Source organism: Carettochelys insculpta, chromosome 21 (genome assembly GCF_033958435.1).
Source record: "Carettochelys insculpta isolate YL-2023 chromosome 21, ASM3395843v1, whole genome shotgun sequence".
Lineage (NCBI taxonomy): Eukaryota > Metazoa > Chordata > Testudines > Carettochelyidae > Carettochelys > Carettochelys insculpta.
Genome location: NC_134157.1, coordinates 2,942,014 through 2,960,065, shown reverse-complemented (window position 1 = coordinate 2,960,065; position 18,052 = coordinate 2,942,014). Strand labels below are relative to the sequence as shown.

Below are 18,052 nucleotides of genomic sequence, written 5' to 3'. Positions count from 1 at the left end.
TAGGCATATTGGCTTAGGGTTTGGAGAGCCCTGGAAAAGAGAACCACAATAGGTAAAGGCACAAGAGCAAACACCCGAGGGGTGCGCTCAGAGAGACAAGGAAGGGGACAGGGCCACAGCTTGCACAGCAGCCATGACAGCCTCCACAACAAAAATATCCAAATGAAACGTTATTCGCTGAGCTTCAGCACTGAGCAAATTTTATGGCTTGAAAGTTTCACTCAAGCACGACGGCATTAATACCCTTCCGAACAAAATTAATATTATCTCGAGATTACGCTTCTGGAACAGAAGACACAGCCTTGCAGCCTGGGGGCTCTGAGTCAGACACAGGCCATTTTTACACAGGCAACTTCCTTCGGAAGTGGCGTGCTAATACAGGGAGCGAAAGATGCTAATGAGGTGCGGATGCAAATTCCCCATGCCTCATTAGCATAACATCACGTGATTTGGAGTCCAGAAGACCCCTCTTCCGGACTCCAAAACTCCGTGTAGAAGTACAGCACCTGTGGGAGGCTTCTGGAAGGAAGTCCTCCTTCCAGAGGACCCTTCGTCCCAAAAGTTTTTGGGAAGAAGGGGCCTCCGGAAGAAGCACATCCCTCTGGAAGCCCCCCCCCAGGGGCTGCGCTTCTACACGGCATTTTGGAGTCTGGAAGAAAGGTCTTCTGGACTCCAAATTACGTGATATTATTCTAATGAGGTGCAGGGAATTTGCATCCGTGCCTCATTAGCATCTTTCACTCCCTGTATTAGTATGCCACTTCCAAAGGAAGTGGCCTGTGTAGAAACGGGCATACTGTGTCATAAAAGTAACTTACTTTTTATTTTACACTTACTGAATTGAAGAGCTCAGTCGTCAGGCCAAGATAGTTGTGCAAAGCCAAGAAGGTCACTCTTTGGAGCCTCACCATGATGATCTAGGAGCAGGAGATCAAACACAGGCAGAAAATAAACACACCAACACGCACTAATCCAATCTTTCTGTCCTAGGACCGCAGCGCTGTTTACAGGCCACTCTACATTAAATGGTCCCTTACACTTTGTGCCAACTGCTTGCGCTAAACATGCTCTTCCACTTTGCATTTCTCTGTAATGCTGGGAATACTTTTCCCCACACCTGAAGAACTGTATGTGGCTTGAAAGCTTGTGTTTCTCACCAAGACATACAGTAGGTGGCTGAGCCAGAGACACCACCCAAAAGACCTCACACCCAATCTTCATCTCCGTGCACAAGACACCAGCCCCCTGGTACCTAAATAAACAAGCCATGAGGATCAGTTAAGGTAAACTTTTTTTCTAGCAATGTCTAATATAGCAAACAGCCTGGGAATTTACTTGTCAAATCACAAGCATAGAGAGTCTTGAAGAATGATGCACTGCAAAGTGAATTTTGAAGATACTAACCATTTGATCCACTCAGACATATCTACATCTTAATCCACATCATTTTTTTCAATGAACAGTTTTCTTCATGTTTTATTCTTGCAGCTAGGCCCTGCATCATCATCTTGCACTGCTTACACTTAGCACATTTTCCTCTGGTACACTGGGAACAAATTTCTTCAAAATATTCCCAGATAGGTTCTCTCACTCCCAGAAGCCAGGGCAGTTTTTCTCTGACAAAAGTGTGGGGAGATACAGGAAGCAGGGTGTGCGCCCAATAATGCCTTTCCTTTTTCGTTCTAGTCTGTTCCACTGCACCTGTCGATGCTGCCTCTATCCTTTCCGATATATTGTCTCTTTGTCTTAAGACAATGTCTTAACTCCTCTGCCATGTTTGGCCAAGGTCATCCACCACCACATAACCACAGAACAAAACCAATCCCATCCAGCTTATATCTTTCTTTGCGTGTGTTACGTTTTAATTTGTTTAGAAACCGAAATTAAAAGCCCAGAAATTTCAAGAACCAAGAGCTGACAGACTAGAGCCATTAATTTGCTTACCATTTCATAAAAATGAATGTTTAGAATTTTTGAGATTTAATTGTAAGTTATTTAAAATAAGAAATTTATTAATTTTATTGATGATTTAAAATTTATTTAAAAATCCATTTTTGATTTTTTTATATCATCAATTTTTATCCACCCTGAATAAACCTGCTAACCAACATCCGACAATTTTTAGCATTAATTCCTCAGACTTAATTGCCAAGGCAAGTGTTTCTAAACGAAAACTATTCATATACAGTAACATATCTTCATTAAGTTTCATTCAGATGAATTTGTTTCCAGCAGTGAGTTAAAAATGTTACTCCTGTGATCACCTGTGAGGTTAAGCACAAAAATCCTTGTGGGAACTTGCAAGCTTGACTCAAAGGGAACTGAATTTGAACATACAACACAGCTTCCTTCTGCAGGCGCTTGCAAGTGTGAGGTAGGCTGTGAGTCATTGCTCTGTGCAGTATAAATACAGAGGTCAATTTGAGCTTTGTTAGTTTCATCAGCAAGCCTACCTCTCAGACGACAGCGTATGAGAAGCTCTAAATTTACAGCAAGAGCTATTAAAGCCACTAACACCAGGGAATGAGGTGTCATATGCAGAGGATAATAATAAACACAGAATGGTTCAAAAAGTAGAGAGGCATCCTGCCTGAAGCCTGCTTTTCCCTATTCAGAGGAGGTGGGCATGTTTCCCCCAAATGGGAAGGGAAAGAGTATTTCCATGAAATGCAATTTTCACAAAGGCCTGGGAAGATTGGAATTCAAGGTTCTAATTTAAGAAACCAATGCTTTGATCCCTGGGCCACAGAGCTTTGGGTGGCAGCTGTTGCTGTTTTGGAGGTGAGGGGGGAGCAATTGTTTTAATACAAATTACAATAGCAAGGGCTAAAATGGGTCTGGTGTCCCAGTTTTGGAGGCTCTCATAAGACCTATAAAAAGCCCATACATGGTAGCATATGATCCAAAATCTACAAGAAATCAGTTCTCATTTGGCATCTCCCCTTTAACTTGACTCCTCTTTCCTTCACCAACTCTCCTTATCTCCCAATTTCTGATCTGCCATAGGGATATGGGTGCTTATTACACCAAGGCTGTGGCCACACTTGGCCAAAACTTCGAAATGGCCATGCAAATGGCCATTCTGAAGATTACTAATGAGGCGCTGAACTGAATATTCAGCACCTCATTAGCATTAGGACTCTTCCGGCCGCAATGCTTCGAAAGCGCCGCTTTCAAACACGCGCAACTCAGTGTGGCTACACGGGGTCCTTTTGGAAAAGGGACCCCCAAGTAGTCATGCCAAGCAGCGCCCATTTGAAAGCGCTGCTTTCGAAGCGCCACGGCCAGAAGCGTCCTAATGCTAATGAGGTGCTGAATATTCAATTCAGCACCTCATTAGTGATCTTCAGAATGGCCATTTGCATGGCCATTTCGAAGTTTTGGCCAAGTGTGGCCACAGCCTTCGTGTAATAAGCACCCATACCCCTATGGCAGATCAGAAATTGGGAGATAGGGAGAGTTGGTGAAGGAAAGAGGAGTCAAGTTAAAGGGGAGATGCCAAATGAGAACTGATTTCTTGTAGATTTTGGGTCATATGCTCTTACGAAGGGTGTTTATGACATTACGGTGTCATGTTCTATATTCTAAATGGCATCATTACTTATTTAGTGGCTACCATGTATGGGCTTTTTATAGGTCTCGCGAGAGCCTCCAAAACTGGGACACCAGACCCATCTTACCCCTTGCTATTGTAATTTGTATTAAAACAATTGCTCCTCCCTCACCTCCAAAACAACACAAGTGTGGCCACAGCCCAAGAGGCTGATCTATGTCTATACAAAAAAAACCCTACTTTTCAGAAGTGCTGGATGCTCCCAGTTAATTCAGGAATTTTGAAAAGCAGGCCAATTATCTTGGTACTAAATAAGGACTCAGATGCTTAATTCAAGGCCCGCATTTTTAAAGAAAAAAGGACAGAGTGTTGGAGTTGGCAGCAGTCCTAAGAAAAGAGTCTATGGCTTGGTCTACACTAGGAAAATAGGTATTTCAGATATGCAATGCTAGGTATGGCAATTGCATAGCTAGAAGTGACTTATCTGAAATAGATTTACCAAGCCATCCTCAGTGAGGAAGGTCAACAGGAAAATTCCTCCCATTGACCTCCCTTACTTTATCACAAGAAGTACAGGGGTCGACTGCTGACCCCGATAGGTTGATTTTGCACATCCCTAATAGGTGCATGAAATTAAATCCTGGAAGATCGACCCTGAATGGGTCAGTCTTCTGGTTAATGGAGACATGGTCTCAGTCTTGAACTAGAAACACTGGAAGCTTACAAATGGCCACCGATAGGCTGCCTTCAACACTATTATATTCACCTCTGACATTCTTTGCCGAGCTCACATTCAAGACACTCTTTCCAAATTACTCTTTAAGGCTGTGTCTACACGTGCCCCAAACTTCGAAATAACCATGCAAATGGCCATTTCGAAGTTTACTAATGAAGCGCTGAAATGAATATTCAGCGCTTCAGCATGCGGGCAGCAGCCGCACTTCGAAATTGACACTCCTTGCCGCCGCGCGGCGCGTCCAGACGGGACTCCTTTTCGAAAGGATGCTGCCTACTTCGAAGTCCCCTTATTCCCGTGAGCTCATGGGAATAAGGGGACTTCGAAGTAGGCGGCATCCTTTCGAAAATGAGCCCCGTCTGGACGCGCCGCGCGGCAGCAAGGAGCGTCAATTTCGAAGCGCGGCTGCCGCCCGCATGCTAATGAAGCGCTGAATATGCATTTCAGCGCTTCATTAGTAAACTTCGAAATGGCCATTTGCATGGCCATTTCGAAGTTTTGGGCACATGCAGACACAGCCTAAGAGTCCAGAAACCTGTGACAATAACACAGATTAGTTAAGTGGTAGTATTACTCAAAGTTAGCATTATTCAAGAGCAAAGATGGAGTTTATTTCAAGTACACACTTTACAGCAGTTCAGAATTTGCAGATGTCAGATGAATAAATATCTAAGGCAAAGTTCTGGTCTCCAGTGAGCAGAAGCATCTCTACAGAGCTGCATATTTCTATTGAAGCTGAATTCCTGGCCTCAAGGAGGAAGGAAATTTCAGTAGGTTGGTCCACGGGAGAGTATAACATGTTAAAATTAAGCCAAGACATTTAGAAAATGTTTCCCTCATCTCTGCCGATCGTAAAGATCAGTCAGACTGTGAGATAATCTCAGGTGGCAGAGAAAACCCCGAGAATATGCTAAAGAGAACAATTCTGCACCACATGGACTAGCTGACTTGATAAGGAAAAACCTTTCAAATGGCTAGATACTACATTTAATAAAAATAAGCTACATATCAGCCTTACCTGTACCACTCTGACAAGCGTTTCAGGGTACTTCTGGAAGACATCCTGAAAAACACTGGCTGGAAGTCGCAATATAGTGGACGGTCCTCCTGCTCGGGCTGAAACTGTTTTATATGGAGCAGGGTGACCCTATTAGGGAAAAAAAAAAATAGAAAAACTAGTTTATGCTTTGCTCCCTCCTTTACTTTTGCCCACCTGCCTCAGTTCTTCCTAATGATGTTATGCTGCTCTTTCCTTTGAAAATTCTCAGGCCACAGAAGAAGGATGGGCTCCATGAACTGGCCAACCAGGGACATAAGAGATGCTATAACACCCGATTAAATTATTTCATTTTGTTTTTGCTGCATATGTTGCTGTTTGACAACCACTGTAGAGTAGATGAGTAGAATAGATAACTGACTGACAAGAATTTTTTGAAGAAAATTTTCATAGGTGTTCTGCACAAAAATAATTATTTGGGGTTCCTTGGTCTCAAAAAGTTAAACAAACACTTTGATAGACTTTCTGGGGTTTTTACAGAAATCAAAAGGGCTCAATGTCCCTTCATTTTATAGGTCATCTTAAAGCTAGCATTTAAGGCCTACTCCAACCTCCTGCAATTATTCTCCTTTTCATCTATTCCCATACAACCTGTTAAACAAACAAGTAAAATTATACTCTTTGTCTGTTAAAGATACTGATCCCTATGCTGTCAACCAAAAAGCAAATGAGTGGGGGAAAATTAGTTGCTGGATAAAAATAATTCTCATCAATAAAGACTTAATGAACTTTTATAAAATGTTACACAGAAGTAATTCTAATGACCAAGGAGTGGATTACAGATCACCTTCAGATGACTGATTCTGAATGGCAACAGTGCAGCCTGGGTTCATTCTGAAAATGGCAGCACAGATGCTCTCACATTGGCTGGAGCCTGGGCTCTAGTACCCTGCAATGTGGGAGAGTCTGAGAGTTCAGGATGCAGCCCAAGCCTGAATATCTACTCCACAATTAAGCAGCCCTTTCGTTTGAGCCCTGCAAGCTATGTGTGCCGGCATAGGGCAGCCTTGGGTGTCTAATTGCAGTATAGCCATACCCAGAGACCCACCCTCCTCACTGAGTTTCACAGCCCAGACTCCAGGCCAAAACTGAACATCTATACTATAATTTTTAGACTCATAGTACCAGACTTGCAGACCCAAGTCAGTTGATTTGAACTCCAAGACTCACTAGGACCGCTGAGGATTAAGGACCTCTGAGAAAAATCATATCCTAAATATAATGCAAAAAGGAGTAGAGGAGTCTTAATCCAGCTGAGCATTTAAGAACAACATTTCCATCCTTCCAGTTACCTGGGGTGCAGTTTTCCTTTTTAACAACACTAATCAGCATGATAAAAGAAGCTTGCTTTTCAAAAAACAAGAAAAGTAGGCTTCACAGTTTAATTGGCCAGAATGTACTAAAAGCTGCTACAGAGGAAGAGCACAGAAAAATGTTCTCGGATGCATCAGTTAACTCAAGCACACAAATCAACACCACTTAGAACACCATGTTTAAACTGTAGCTTCAGTCAGTTTTTAAATCACATAGAACCCCTCAGAGTCTGCCCTTCAAAACAGATTTAACAATGAGCATCTCATATTTCCACTCCCTCATTTTATTATTACAATTATGAAATTAATAATGGCTAAACTTTGAAGGCCACAAAAAGCTCCCAGAATACATGTCTGTTCTCCCAGGGCTCTCCCATAAGATCTATGGCACTTGATGTCAGGTCACATGAACCCCCACAAGAGAATATTGCATCCAGTCCCAGTCCCAGTCCCAGATGGAGCCCAAAAGGAGAAGAACACAGAAAACTAACTAGCCAAACTTTCAGACTCTTCCAAGGGATTCATTTGGGGCTGGGAGTTAGAAAAGTGCACCAGTCCTTGTGTGTCCCTCACAGGCTCACCTTTCGCTTCTGGAAAAAGTTCTAATAGCTTTATGTTTACCTATATTTTAACTTTAATTTCAAAAAAGCATTAACTCAAAAAACAAAAAAAACAAACAAACAGACTTTCCAGGTAAGCAGTGAGGTGGCAAAGTTTGTAGATGATACCAAGCTGTTCAGGATAGTCAAAACCAAAGCAAACTGCAAAGAACTTCAAAAAGATCTCAACAAACTGAGTGATTGGGCAGCAAAATGAAATTTAATGTGGGTAAGTGTAAGGTAACGCACATTGGGAAAAATAACCCCAATTATACATACAATGTGATAGGGGCAAATTTAGATACAACAGATCAGGAAAGGGATCTTGGAATTATAGTGGATAGTTCTCTGAAAACATCCACGCAGTGTGCAGCGGCAGTCAGTAAAGCAAATAGGATGTTAGGAATTATTAAAAAAGGGATAGAGAATAAGACGAAGACTATCATACTTCCCCTATATAAAACTATGGTACGCCCACATCTTGAGTACTGCGCGCAGATGTGGTCTCCTCACTTCAAAAAAGATATCCTGGCATTAGGAAAAGTTCAGAAAAGGGCAACTAAAATGATTAAGGGTTTGGAAAGGGTCCCATATGAGGAGAGGCTAGAGAGACTGGGACATTTCAGTCTAGAAAAGAGGAGATTGAGGGGCGATACGATAGAGGTATATAAAATCATGAATGGTGTGGAGAAAGTGAATACAGAAAAGTTATTTACTTGTTCCCATAATATAAGAACTAGAGGACACCAAATGAAATTAATAGGTAGTAGGTTCAAAACTAATAAAAGAAAATTTTTCTGCACACAGCGCACAATCAACCTGTGGAACTCCTTGCCGGAGGAGGCTGTGAAGGCCAGCACTCTAACAGAATTTAAAAAAGAGCTTGATAAATTTTTGGAGGTTAGGTCCATAAATGGCTATTAGCCAAGGGTAAAGTATGGTGCCCCTAGCCTTTAGTCAAAGGCTGGAGACAGATGGAAGGGGACAAATCGCTTGATCATTGTCTTTGGTTCACCTCCTCTGGGGCACCTGGCACTGGCCACTGTCAGCAGACAGGATACTGGGCTGGATGGACCTTTGGTCTGACCCAGTATGGCCATTCTTATGTTCAGGTTTGCATGTTGCAAAGATCCAAAACAGAGGCACACTTTTTGAAAAGGACTCTCCACTAGAAATGGAAGAGCTACCAGTTTTCTTTCCCAATAACTGACTGCAGACAAGCTTCCTTGGAACATATCAAATCCAATAAAATGCAAAGTGCTTTCCAACCATTCACTGGCACCCACACCCGCTTCTGCAAGACAGGTCAGAGTTATACAGATGAGAAAACAGCAACACAGAGAGGCCCAAAGACAGAAAAAACTTCCTGACCAAGACCTGCACTCACTCCTCCAGACCCTGTTGCTTCCTTGGACCCAATATTCAGCTTAGGTTATTTCTCTGAGAACTAATGCACAGCTAGTTGGATACACAAAGGACCCACAGTCACAGGCTATAATTTTAATTAAAATAAACTTGAGCAATGAAACACTGAAATGCCTACCAAAAAAACTACACAACAGTAAAGCTGCTGGTGTGAGACCACTGGCACCATCTTGATTAACACTGTCTCATTATTTGCTTACACATCTCCAATCTGCCTTCTCCATCTGTTGCCTCTTGTCATAAACTTTCTATGAACGCTTTGGGGCAGGGGCTATCTGGGATAATGGAATCCCTAAGGCCTGACAGGGGCTCCAGGAACTATGATAGCTTCTCCCGGGGCCCTAATTAGTGTCCAGCTAAAGAGAATACAGGATCACCTATGCACTCCATACAGCCTGGCACAGGCATTTATAAACAAGCTAAGAACTTCAGTATTCCTAGTCCACTTGGATTCCAGAAGATGTTTTCTCTAGAAGATTTACAAAACCATCACCAATTAAACCTATCACCTTTAAGAAGAAAATTTCCCATAGGGAACAGCTCCCTACAGTTACCTGTTATGGGCTTCTTGCATCCGCCTTTGAAGCATCAGGTACTGGCCAATTAAGAAAAGAACACTAGATTAGATGAATCACTGCAGCTCGGACCCAGTATAATAGCTGTGAATCTTACTAAATACACTTCACTAAATCTCTGTGGAGCAGGTCAGTCACCCTGCTCCAAGAGAATCAAGGGTTAAACGCAGCCCTTGGCAAGGGCTGAACTGCGGAGCCAGCAGCTGAAACAACTAGCTACCCATTAGGGCCCAGCTGGGACTGTATAAATAGGGACTATGGGAGAGGAAGAAAGCACACTCTTGCTCCAGCTGTGGAGCTGGAGGAACTGAGGGGCCAGGGAAGCTAGAGAGACTTCCTGAGACAAAAGTAGTGCTGAGGAGCTCTGGCCTGATCCTACTTCCAGGCTGCAGGGCCTCAGACAAAGGCTGAGGGTAGTAGGCTGCACAAAGGCAGCAGGCCCATAACCGCTTCCCAATAATGAGTGGCCATTTCAGACTGCCCCGAGGTAAGGGGCTAGATGATGACTGGCAGTGAGTCACTGTGGCAATGGGGATACTGGGGTTTGGGATGCCTAGCAGGGGAGGACACCAGAGAGAGCGGCACAGTCACAGGGCAGTAACCTGAGGGAAGGGCACTACAGTCTGGGAGGGATGTAGGACCTGATGCAGGGTGGTAGAGAACGGATAGTGGGTAACAACAGGTAAGTCCATGGAAGAAAGTGGGAACTCGAGAGCTGAAATGAACTGATTCCCAAGAAGACCAATGGTGAGTCACGCCTGGTTACACTGTTATAACGAAAAACTGATTTTCCAGTCATACTTTCAGATCCTGTCTTTGCAGACACCCCTTGCTCCAACCCTTACCAGACTTCTTACCCTCATCCAAGTCATTCTTATGAAACATTGCTAACTACTCCAATCCTTGTCAACAGCTTTTCTGTTGCCATATCACAGCCCAGTGGGATTTATTTGCAAGTATGAAAACCTAACAATTTTGCAGTATGAGCCTGTGAGACTTCAAAAAGGGACGACCACGCAGCCAGAACAACAATTTGAAACCAAAGGCTCAAACCTCTGCAGCGTTGACTCATCTTTCAGTCTTCTTAGATAAACGACATGCCAGGCAATGTAGTGAGCACAAGTGGAGTGGGAAAGGGCAGGAAAGAGAATCTCTCAGAGTCTGAAAAAATGATCCTTGTATCCAGTGTAAATAGTAGCGGTGGCATGCGTATATGTAGTTTGTCATGCCCATCTGGATCATTCAGGACAAATGTAAAATACCACCACCATTCAAGTATTAGTAAGTCTGCTGACATTATGATACGGCCTCATCTCCACACGCTGTAAAATTAATGAAGAGATGAAGAGAGACTGATTGCTACAGCGTGGCATTAAAGTAGAGATCTTGTTCACATGATACGATGAGCTGTGTGAGTGACTCAACAGTGTGTTCAGTCAACAGCCATCATGCACATAAAAGTTAAGTTACAGGAGAGATGTCACAATAAGCTTAAGAGCAGATGGAAAACAAAGAACCCCACAGAAAGACATCCATCCACACAGTCACAGACTCATCAACAGAGCGTGGGCAGTCATACGTCACGGACAAAGCAGTGGCAATCCAGAGGCCAGAAACTGAGCTGAAAGCCAGAGCTGGAATCAGGGACAAGAAGTCAGAACCAAGGACAAAGCTGGAATCTGGAGCAAAGAGTCCAAGAAGACAAGAGACAGGCCGATTGCTACAAGTGCCAGGCGTCTACCTCATTGGACAGACACTTTCTGGATCTCCTCAAGGGCTGAAATAACACATCTAGACCAAACGGCAGTCACAAGAGAAGCAGTCAATCCAACCTTGAGAGGTGGTATATCCTACAGTGTTTATTTCCATAGGGTCTACTATAGGGATGTGAAAAAAGAAGTTACTGACTTCCATGCAGTAACGATGGTTCTTTGAAATGTGTCCCTGTGGGTGCTCCACCTTACGTGTCAGGCTTGCTCTGACACTGCAGACTGGAGATCTTCATAGCCATTTGCAGCTGGACTATGCATGCACAGGCTTCGACGTACCGCTTCATGCTCTTTTAGTCTCATGCATAGTCCGGACTCAAACAGTTCCTCAAAACCACTTTGAATCTGAAGCAGAAGAACAGAAGAATCCAAAGCAGGGAGGAAGGGTGGGTGGTGGAGCACCCCTGGGGACACATCGTGAAGAACCAACATTACTGCACCAAAGCGAGTAACTTCTTTCTCTTTTTCAAGTGTCCTTGTGGGTGCTTCACCTTAGGTGACTGAGGACCAGTATCCCCCAAGCCCTCCCACAAATAAACTAAGAGGCGGATACCAGATTCAAGTCTTGCCCAGGACAGATAACACCGCTGTGGACAGAGAGGTATCCTCAGTCATCTACCAGTGAATGGCATAGTGCCTGATGAACGTGTCATAGGATGCCCAGGTCGCCGCTCTGCAGATGTCGTGAAGGGGGACTCCTCCAAAGAATGCTGTCAATGCTGCCATTGTTCCGGTTGAGAGCGCCCTTCGTTGGCACAGTAAGGACATGCCCTGCAACAAGTAGCAAGTTGTGGTGCAGGACGTGATAAGGTTAGACAGTCTCTGCGAAGATGTCGCCTCACCCTTAGAATGGCAAGCTACAGACACCTTCAACCTCTCAGTCCTCCGAAAGGGCTCGGTTCTGTCGATGTAGAAGGCTAAAGCCCTTCTCGCATCCAGTGAGTGCAGTTGTACCTCACATGCTGAGGAGTGTGGTTTGGGGTAAAACACAGGGAGAACTATTGGCTCATTAATGTGGAACTCTGAGACAACCTTAGGGATGAAGCGAGGATGTAATCTGAGCACAACCTCATCCTTGTTGAAAATGTTATCTGGGGGGATTGACATCAGGGCAGACAGCTCACTCACACTCCAGGAGGATGTAATTGCCAGGAGGAACACGGTCTTTAACAAGAGCAACAGGAGCGAGGCTGTAGCCATAGGCTCAAACAGACCTCTTGTCTGTGTCTCTAGAACTAAGTCCAAACTCCACAGGGGCACAGCAAGCAGCCTCAGGAGGTACAGATTAGCCAGTCCTTTGAGGAAACGTGATGCAATGGGGAGAGCAAAGACTGACGTACTGTCGATTGTGTGCCTGAACACCGATATCAAAGCCGGGTGCACGTTCAATGGTGCTAACACTGGACCTTCCTCTCTGAAGTCCAACAGATAGCCCAGGATGCTATGGATTGGCGCTTCACTCGGAGAAAGCTGTCTGGAGGAGCACCAGACTGTGAATCGTTTCCATTTGGAAAGGTAAGTGTTACATGTACTTTGTCGTCTGCTCTGCACGAGGACCTCTTTCACCCGTCCGAGCAGAGATCCTCAACACTGTCGAATCAGCAATGAGTCAGGCCATGAAGCGGAGACTGTGAGGTTGCAGGTGCATGATCGCCCCCTGATCCTGAGTCAACAGATCTGTGGGACAAGACGTGAGTTGCAACATGTGCAACAAAATCCTGCGCAGGATAGGGAACCAGTGCTGGCCTTCCCAGGCAGGCGCTATCAGTAAGAGTTTGGCTCCATCCCTGTTGACTTTCTCTAGAACTCTGGGAATTGGTATTGTTGGGGAAATGTGTACAGTAGCAAATCCTTCCAGCTGATTCGGAAGATGTCGCCTAAAAAGTTCAGTCTCAAGCCCACTTTGGAGCAGCACTGATTGCATTGATGATTCAGATGGGCGGCAAATAGTTCTACAACAGGAAACCCCCAATCGATGCAATACAGGGAGAAGAATGTCATGGCAGATCTCCCATTCATGATCCAGTGCAAAACGCCTGCTCAAGGCATCTGCTGCCATATTGTTGATGCCCAGTAAGACGCAACCAGTGTTATGTTACTGCAAATGCCATAGTTCCACAGTTGAATCGCCTCTGAGCAAAGGGATTGGGAACGTGCCCCTCCTTGGCAACTGATGTAATACATCGTAACCATATTGTCTGTTAGTATTTTGACAAGCGCACCGTGAATGCATGGTAGCAAGTGCCTGCAGGCCTTGTACACCACTGAGCTCCAGTAGGTTTACGTGGAGGGACGTCTCTGTAGCGGACTACCGGTCTTGTACAGACTGACCGTTCACGTGGGCCCCCCATCCCATCAGAGGCATCCATCGTTATCAGTGCAGTTGGTTGTGGCCAATGAAACGGGATGCCTGAAAGCAGATTGTCTGGCATAGTCCGTCATCATAGTGACTGGAGGACATTGCTTGGTATAGTGACCCATCTGTGAATATCATGACTTGTGGGTCTGTATACGGTCACTATCCAATGCTGGATGCATCGAAATTGCAGGCATGCATTTTGAATGACTTAAGTGGTGGCTGCCATGTGCCCCATAAGTTGAAGGCAAGTTATGGTCTGCACCTTTGGACTCATACACACCGTATGGATGATGTCGTGAACGGTACAGAAACGCTGGAGAGGAAGGTACACCCAAACTTTGATGGAGTCCAATCGCACTTCTTAAAACCAGAGGTGCCAGGCAGGAGAAAATAAGTTTCATGCAAACGAAGAACTTTCTCTCTCTCTCTTTTTTTTTTTTTTTTAAATAAATCTCACTTAGCGTCCAAATTTGGTTGTTAACTCTTCTTGAGACAACTGTTTTTTATTCTTAAAAAAGAAGAGACGCTCCTTCTGCAAAGGAAACACCTCTTTATGATGTTCCTTTTCTGAAACTCGGTCATGTTTTCCTCAGATTTCCTTTCATTCCTCTAGCCTGAAGCACAGAAGTGTACACGGCATTCAGATTTCAGCTAGCACCTGATCTGTGCAGTCTCTCCAGACTGCCAAGCCAGACAATTTAAACTTCACTCGACTCAAACCTTTGTACTCCGAGCACAACACAGGTCATCTACAAGTCTCCACTTCACTCTGTCTAGTGACAAAACTTGTAGCTGACTCCAGAAGTACCTCAGTTGTTGTCCTTCAATCTCAGGACATCTCCATGTTGTCCAAGGTCTTCCTCTTTTGGTTTTCCTTATGGGTTCCATGCAAGAGCTTGACAGACTATGCTGGAAGATGGTTTTCTGAGAGCCTCTTCTCTTGATTTGAACATCAAGTGGTCCTTGACCTGCTCGCTTCCAAAGCTCCTCATTTGTGACAAAGGCTTGCCATTTGACATGAAGGATGTACCTCATGGCATCTATTTCTGAATGTCTAGCTTGTGATTCAGCTTGTCAGATTCACACTTTGCCTCTCCTCCACAGCGGAGGCACTAGATGAGTTTGTCAGTACAATTTAACTGTAACCACTCCATCTACCAGTCCCTTCTCATCACCTTTTCCACCACAGCCACAAGGGTTACCACCCCTTGCAACCCACTTGGCTTTTCCTGAAGGCTTCCCAGCCAGGCAGTGACCAGGCCAAACACTGCTTAATTACAAGAGAGATCACAGCTGAATCTGCTATAGTGTTGGCTCATAGTCTATCATTAGAAAATCACATATATTAGCTGGAAAATGTTTGACATTGTTGTGAATGTTAATTCAGCTTCTGATTTTCAGTTGAAGAAAAAAAAAAGCTAAACATTTTTCAAGTATCCTTCAAGATTTTTTGTGGGGGATGCTGTAAATCAGAGTCCTCTTTGTACATTCCTAACTTAATTAATGCTATTTACTCTCTTCTTCAATTAAAGTCACTTCCACCACACTTCCTCCACACACACACAGTCATTTCCTCCACATTTCTTATAAGTGTACTATAAATAAATCATTCTTAATAATAGAGATTCTTACTTCTAATATCATAATATCTGTAACTGCTCTATTGTTTTGTCATTTGATGGTGTTTGCCATTCAGAGTGACCACACCCTTCTAGAGGAGCATTACTTATGTTTACCCAACAGAAGGTTCACTGAAGTGCAACACAACTGGTATCTATGGTCTTATATGGTAGTCACACCTTTGGACAATACTTTCAGCTACAGGTTATGAAGGGAGGTAAGCAAAATTTAGGTACTGCTAGGTCATCCAATAATGGGGATTTGAAAGCAGCAATGAGATTACACAACGTATATCCTTTTATTAACCTATCTGTTTGCCCTGAGTGATGTCCCATCACTTTACAGGAGAAGCATGCCCAAGCCCAGCTAATGGAGTACAGCTGATCGCAGGAGCCATGGAAATAGAAATATTTATCCCTAAATTGCACTGTAGACACATCAGCCTAAAAGGGGCAAGCAGAAGTCTTTCAAGCTTGGCAACCTAGGCTAATGAGTGGGCCGCATGAATGGTCTTCCAACATATCAGTGGGCCCCAAAGTTGTCATACTTAAGACGGTCTCCCAGGATAGGGGCATTTTGCTAACTGTGCTTGCATACCTAGAATTTGCAGCGTGTGCCAACCAAACTGTAGCAGCGCATTGACTGGATGCAGAGGGAGCATACCATTCTCAGTCAATATTGTGTGCACTCACCTCACTTCACATGCCCTTGCTTTACGTACATGTCACATTAGTAATACTGATAGGAAAACAGCTATTCTGCTGGAAACCAGTGGAATCTGCCTACCCTGAGAATGGGCGATAAATGTTTCCTGGATCACACGTACAACCTGAATGGGCTGCATGTGGCCCACAGACCACGCGTTGCCCATCACTGACATAGGGTTTGAGATACCTCTCAATAGAAAGCTACTACCAAACACTACAAAAGGTCAAGTATCAATAACAGCAGAGCTTGGTGACTGGACTCTGGAGTTCTTGGAAGTGTAGGTGGAAACAATGAACATTCAAATGCAAGGGTACTACTGGAAGAGGCAAATCCACCCCGGTATACAATAAATCCTAAATAGGTATAGTAGTAATACAAACAATAGGCCAAAAAAATCCCACACTAGAATTCTAGTTCAATCATTGTAAAGCATGGTTTCCCAAACTGAGGGGCATGCCCCCCCGGGGTCATGAAGAAATTCCGGGGGGGGGGAGGGGGAGGGCACAAGGCGTCCAAGGCACTTCTCCCTATCGTTATTTTTAATTTTAAATAACATTTTTATATCAACTTTGTGTTTATTTTACATTATGAATTGATTTTTTGTTAAAAGGGGGATTGAGTGATGGTAAAGAAGAGGTGGGGAGGTCTGAAGGTTTCTCAAAAATCAAAATGGTGGGGCATGATGCCAAAAAGTTTGTTGTGAAGTATCTCCGCAGCCAGTCCCTCAGCATGTAAGCAGAACAAGTTAAGAGCACAACCCAGAGATGGTCAATGGCAGCATGAGACATATTAAGGACGAAAGTCATTAGCTTGTTTCACAGCATAATTGCTATGTTAACTGAAAGATTTATTTTTAATAAGGGTAGATAAATAAGTAATTAAACAGGCCATGTATTCTGCTGCTAGGCACTTGCAGGTCCTAATCCTAGCTCTGCCCTCATTGCCTGCATGACCTTGAGCAGTCACCTGTTGCCTTCCTTTCCCCATTTTCAAAAGGGTTAAACCGACCTGCTCAATGGGCCTACTGAGAACTATATAATGTTTCACAGTACTCTGAAGGTGCAAGAGCTATACAATCACTATGTAACCTTATTACACACTGAGGTAAGGCAGAGGTAAAATATTGTTTTAGTCGTTACAGAAATTTTCCTTGTAAGACAGAATGAGCAAAGCACAGTTCCAGACGTAATGACACACTGACTACTGGTTCTAACAGCACACTTTCTAATTAACATTTAACATTGTCTTAAACCCAGCCTTAATATTTATTATATTTAACCTAGTAGTAATTATCATAGCAGGGGATCTCAAAACACAAGGGCTACGTCTACACTAGCCAAAAACTTCGAAATGGCCAATTCAAAGTTTACTAATGAAGTGCTGAAATACATATTCAGAGCCTCATTAGCATGCGGGTGGCCGCGGCACTGCAAAATTGACACAGCTCACCGCCGCGCGGCTCGTCCAGACGGGGCTCCTTTTCAAAAGGACCCCGGCTACTTCTAAGTTCTCTTATTCCCATCTGCTCATAGGAATAAGGGGACTTCGAAGTAGCCGGGGTCCTTTAGAAAAGGAGCCCCATCTGGACGAGCTGCGCGGCGGTGAGCTGTGTCAATTTTGTAGTGCTGCGGCCGCCCGCATGCTAATGAGGCGCTGAATATGTATTTCAGCCCTTCATTAGTAAACTTCGAAATGGCTGTTTGCATGGCAATTTCGAAGTTTTTGGCTAGTGTAGACACAGCCAAGATGACCCAGATGTCAAGCAATGCAGAATGGGACAGAAGGTGGCAGATTAGCCAAACCCAGAAAACAGCACAGTGAGAATGGAAAACAGCAGGAAACTGACATTAATTACAAATAAAAGGAATTTACGAGCATACTCCTAACAAGCAAACCAAAAAGCAGAGGACTCTGAACCAGCACACTCACAGCTAAAAAGCTCTACTATAAAATTTTTAAGCCAGAAATATGCCTCAGAGAAAACCGGTTATGTATTCTTCACGACACATTTCTCTACGCCTTTGGTCTAACATAGCAGTAATTTATATTCCAGCTGTAGCTTCTCTTATGAGCAGCCTGCAACTACGCTGTAATCATTGGTACGATGTGTGCTCTGCCCAGAAATGTCAGGAGGCACACACTGTAGACAGCACCCTCACATCCTGTGGGATGTTCTGACCACATGTTAGATTTTACTTATGCAACCTACTGATGATGTAAGAGAGAACAAGGGGGTCAGAGTGCAGCCTGCAAGCTATCTGAGCCCAGGCCCATGTCAATCCTCCTCTTCAGCCTCTGTGGGATTCACTCCCCTTGTTGGTATCACAAGCTCCAGCAT

The 18,052-nt window shown here is 44.1% G+C and overlaps 1 protein-coding gene across 3 annotated transcripts in view; it reads right to left on the bottom strand.

Annotated features, from left to right (window-relative positions):
• PNPLA7 (patatin like domain 7, lysophospholipase) overlaps positions 1-18,052 on the bottom strand; it is a 255,620-nt gene that overhangs the window by 210,319 nt on the left and 27,249 nt on the right. For all 3 annotated transcript variants that reach the window (XM_075015265.1, XM_075015266.1, XM_075015267.1), the window contains 2 exons: positions 5,308-5,436; positions 837-917 (listed from right to left, as the gene is read on the bottom strand). In XM_075015265.1, the coding sequence (XP_074871366.1) occupies positions 837-917; positions 5,308-5,436 (210 nt within the window). The remainder of the gene's footprint in view (positions 1-836; positions 918-5,307; positions 5,437-18,052) is intronic.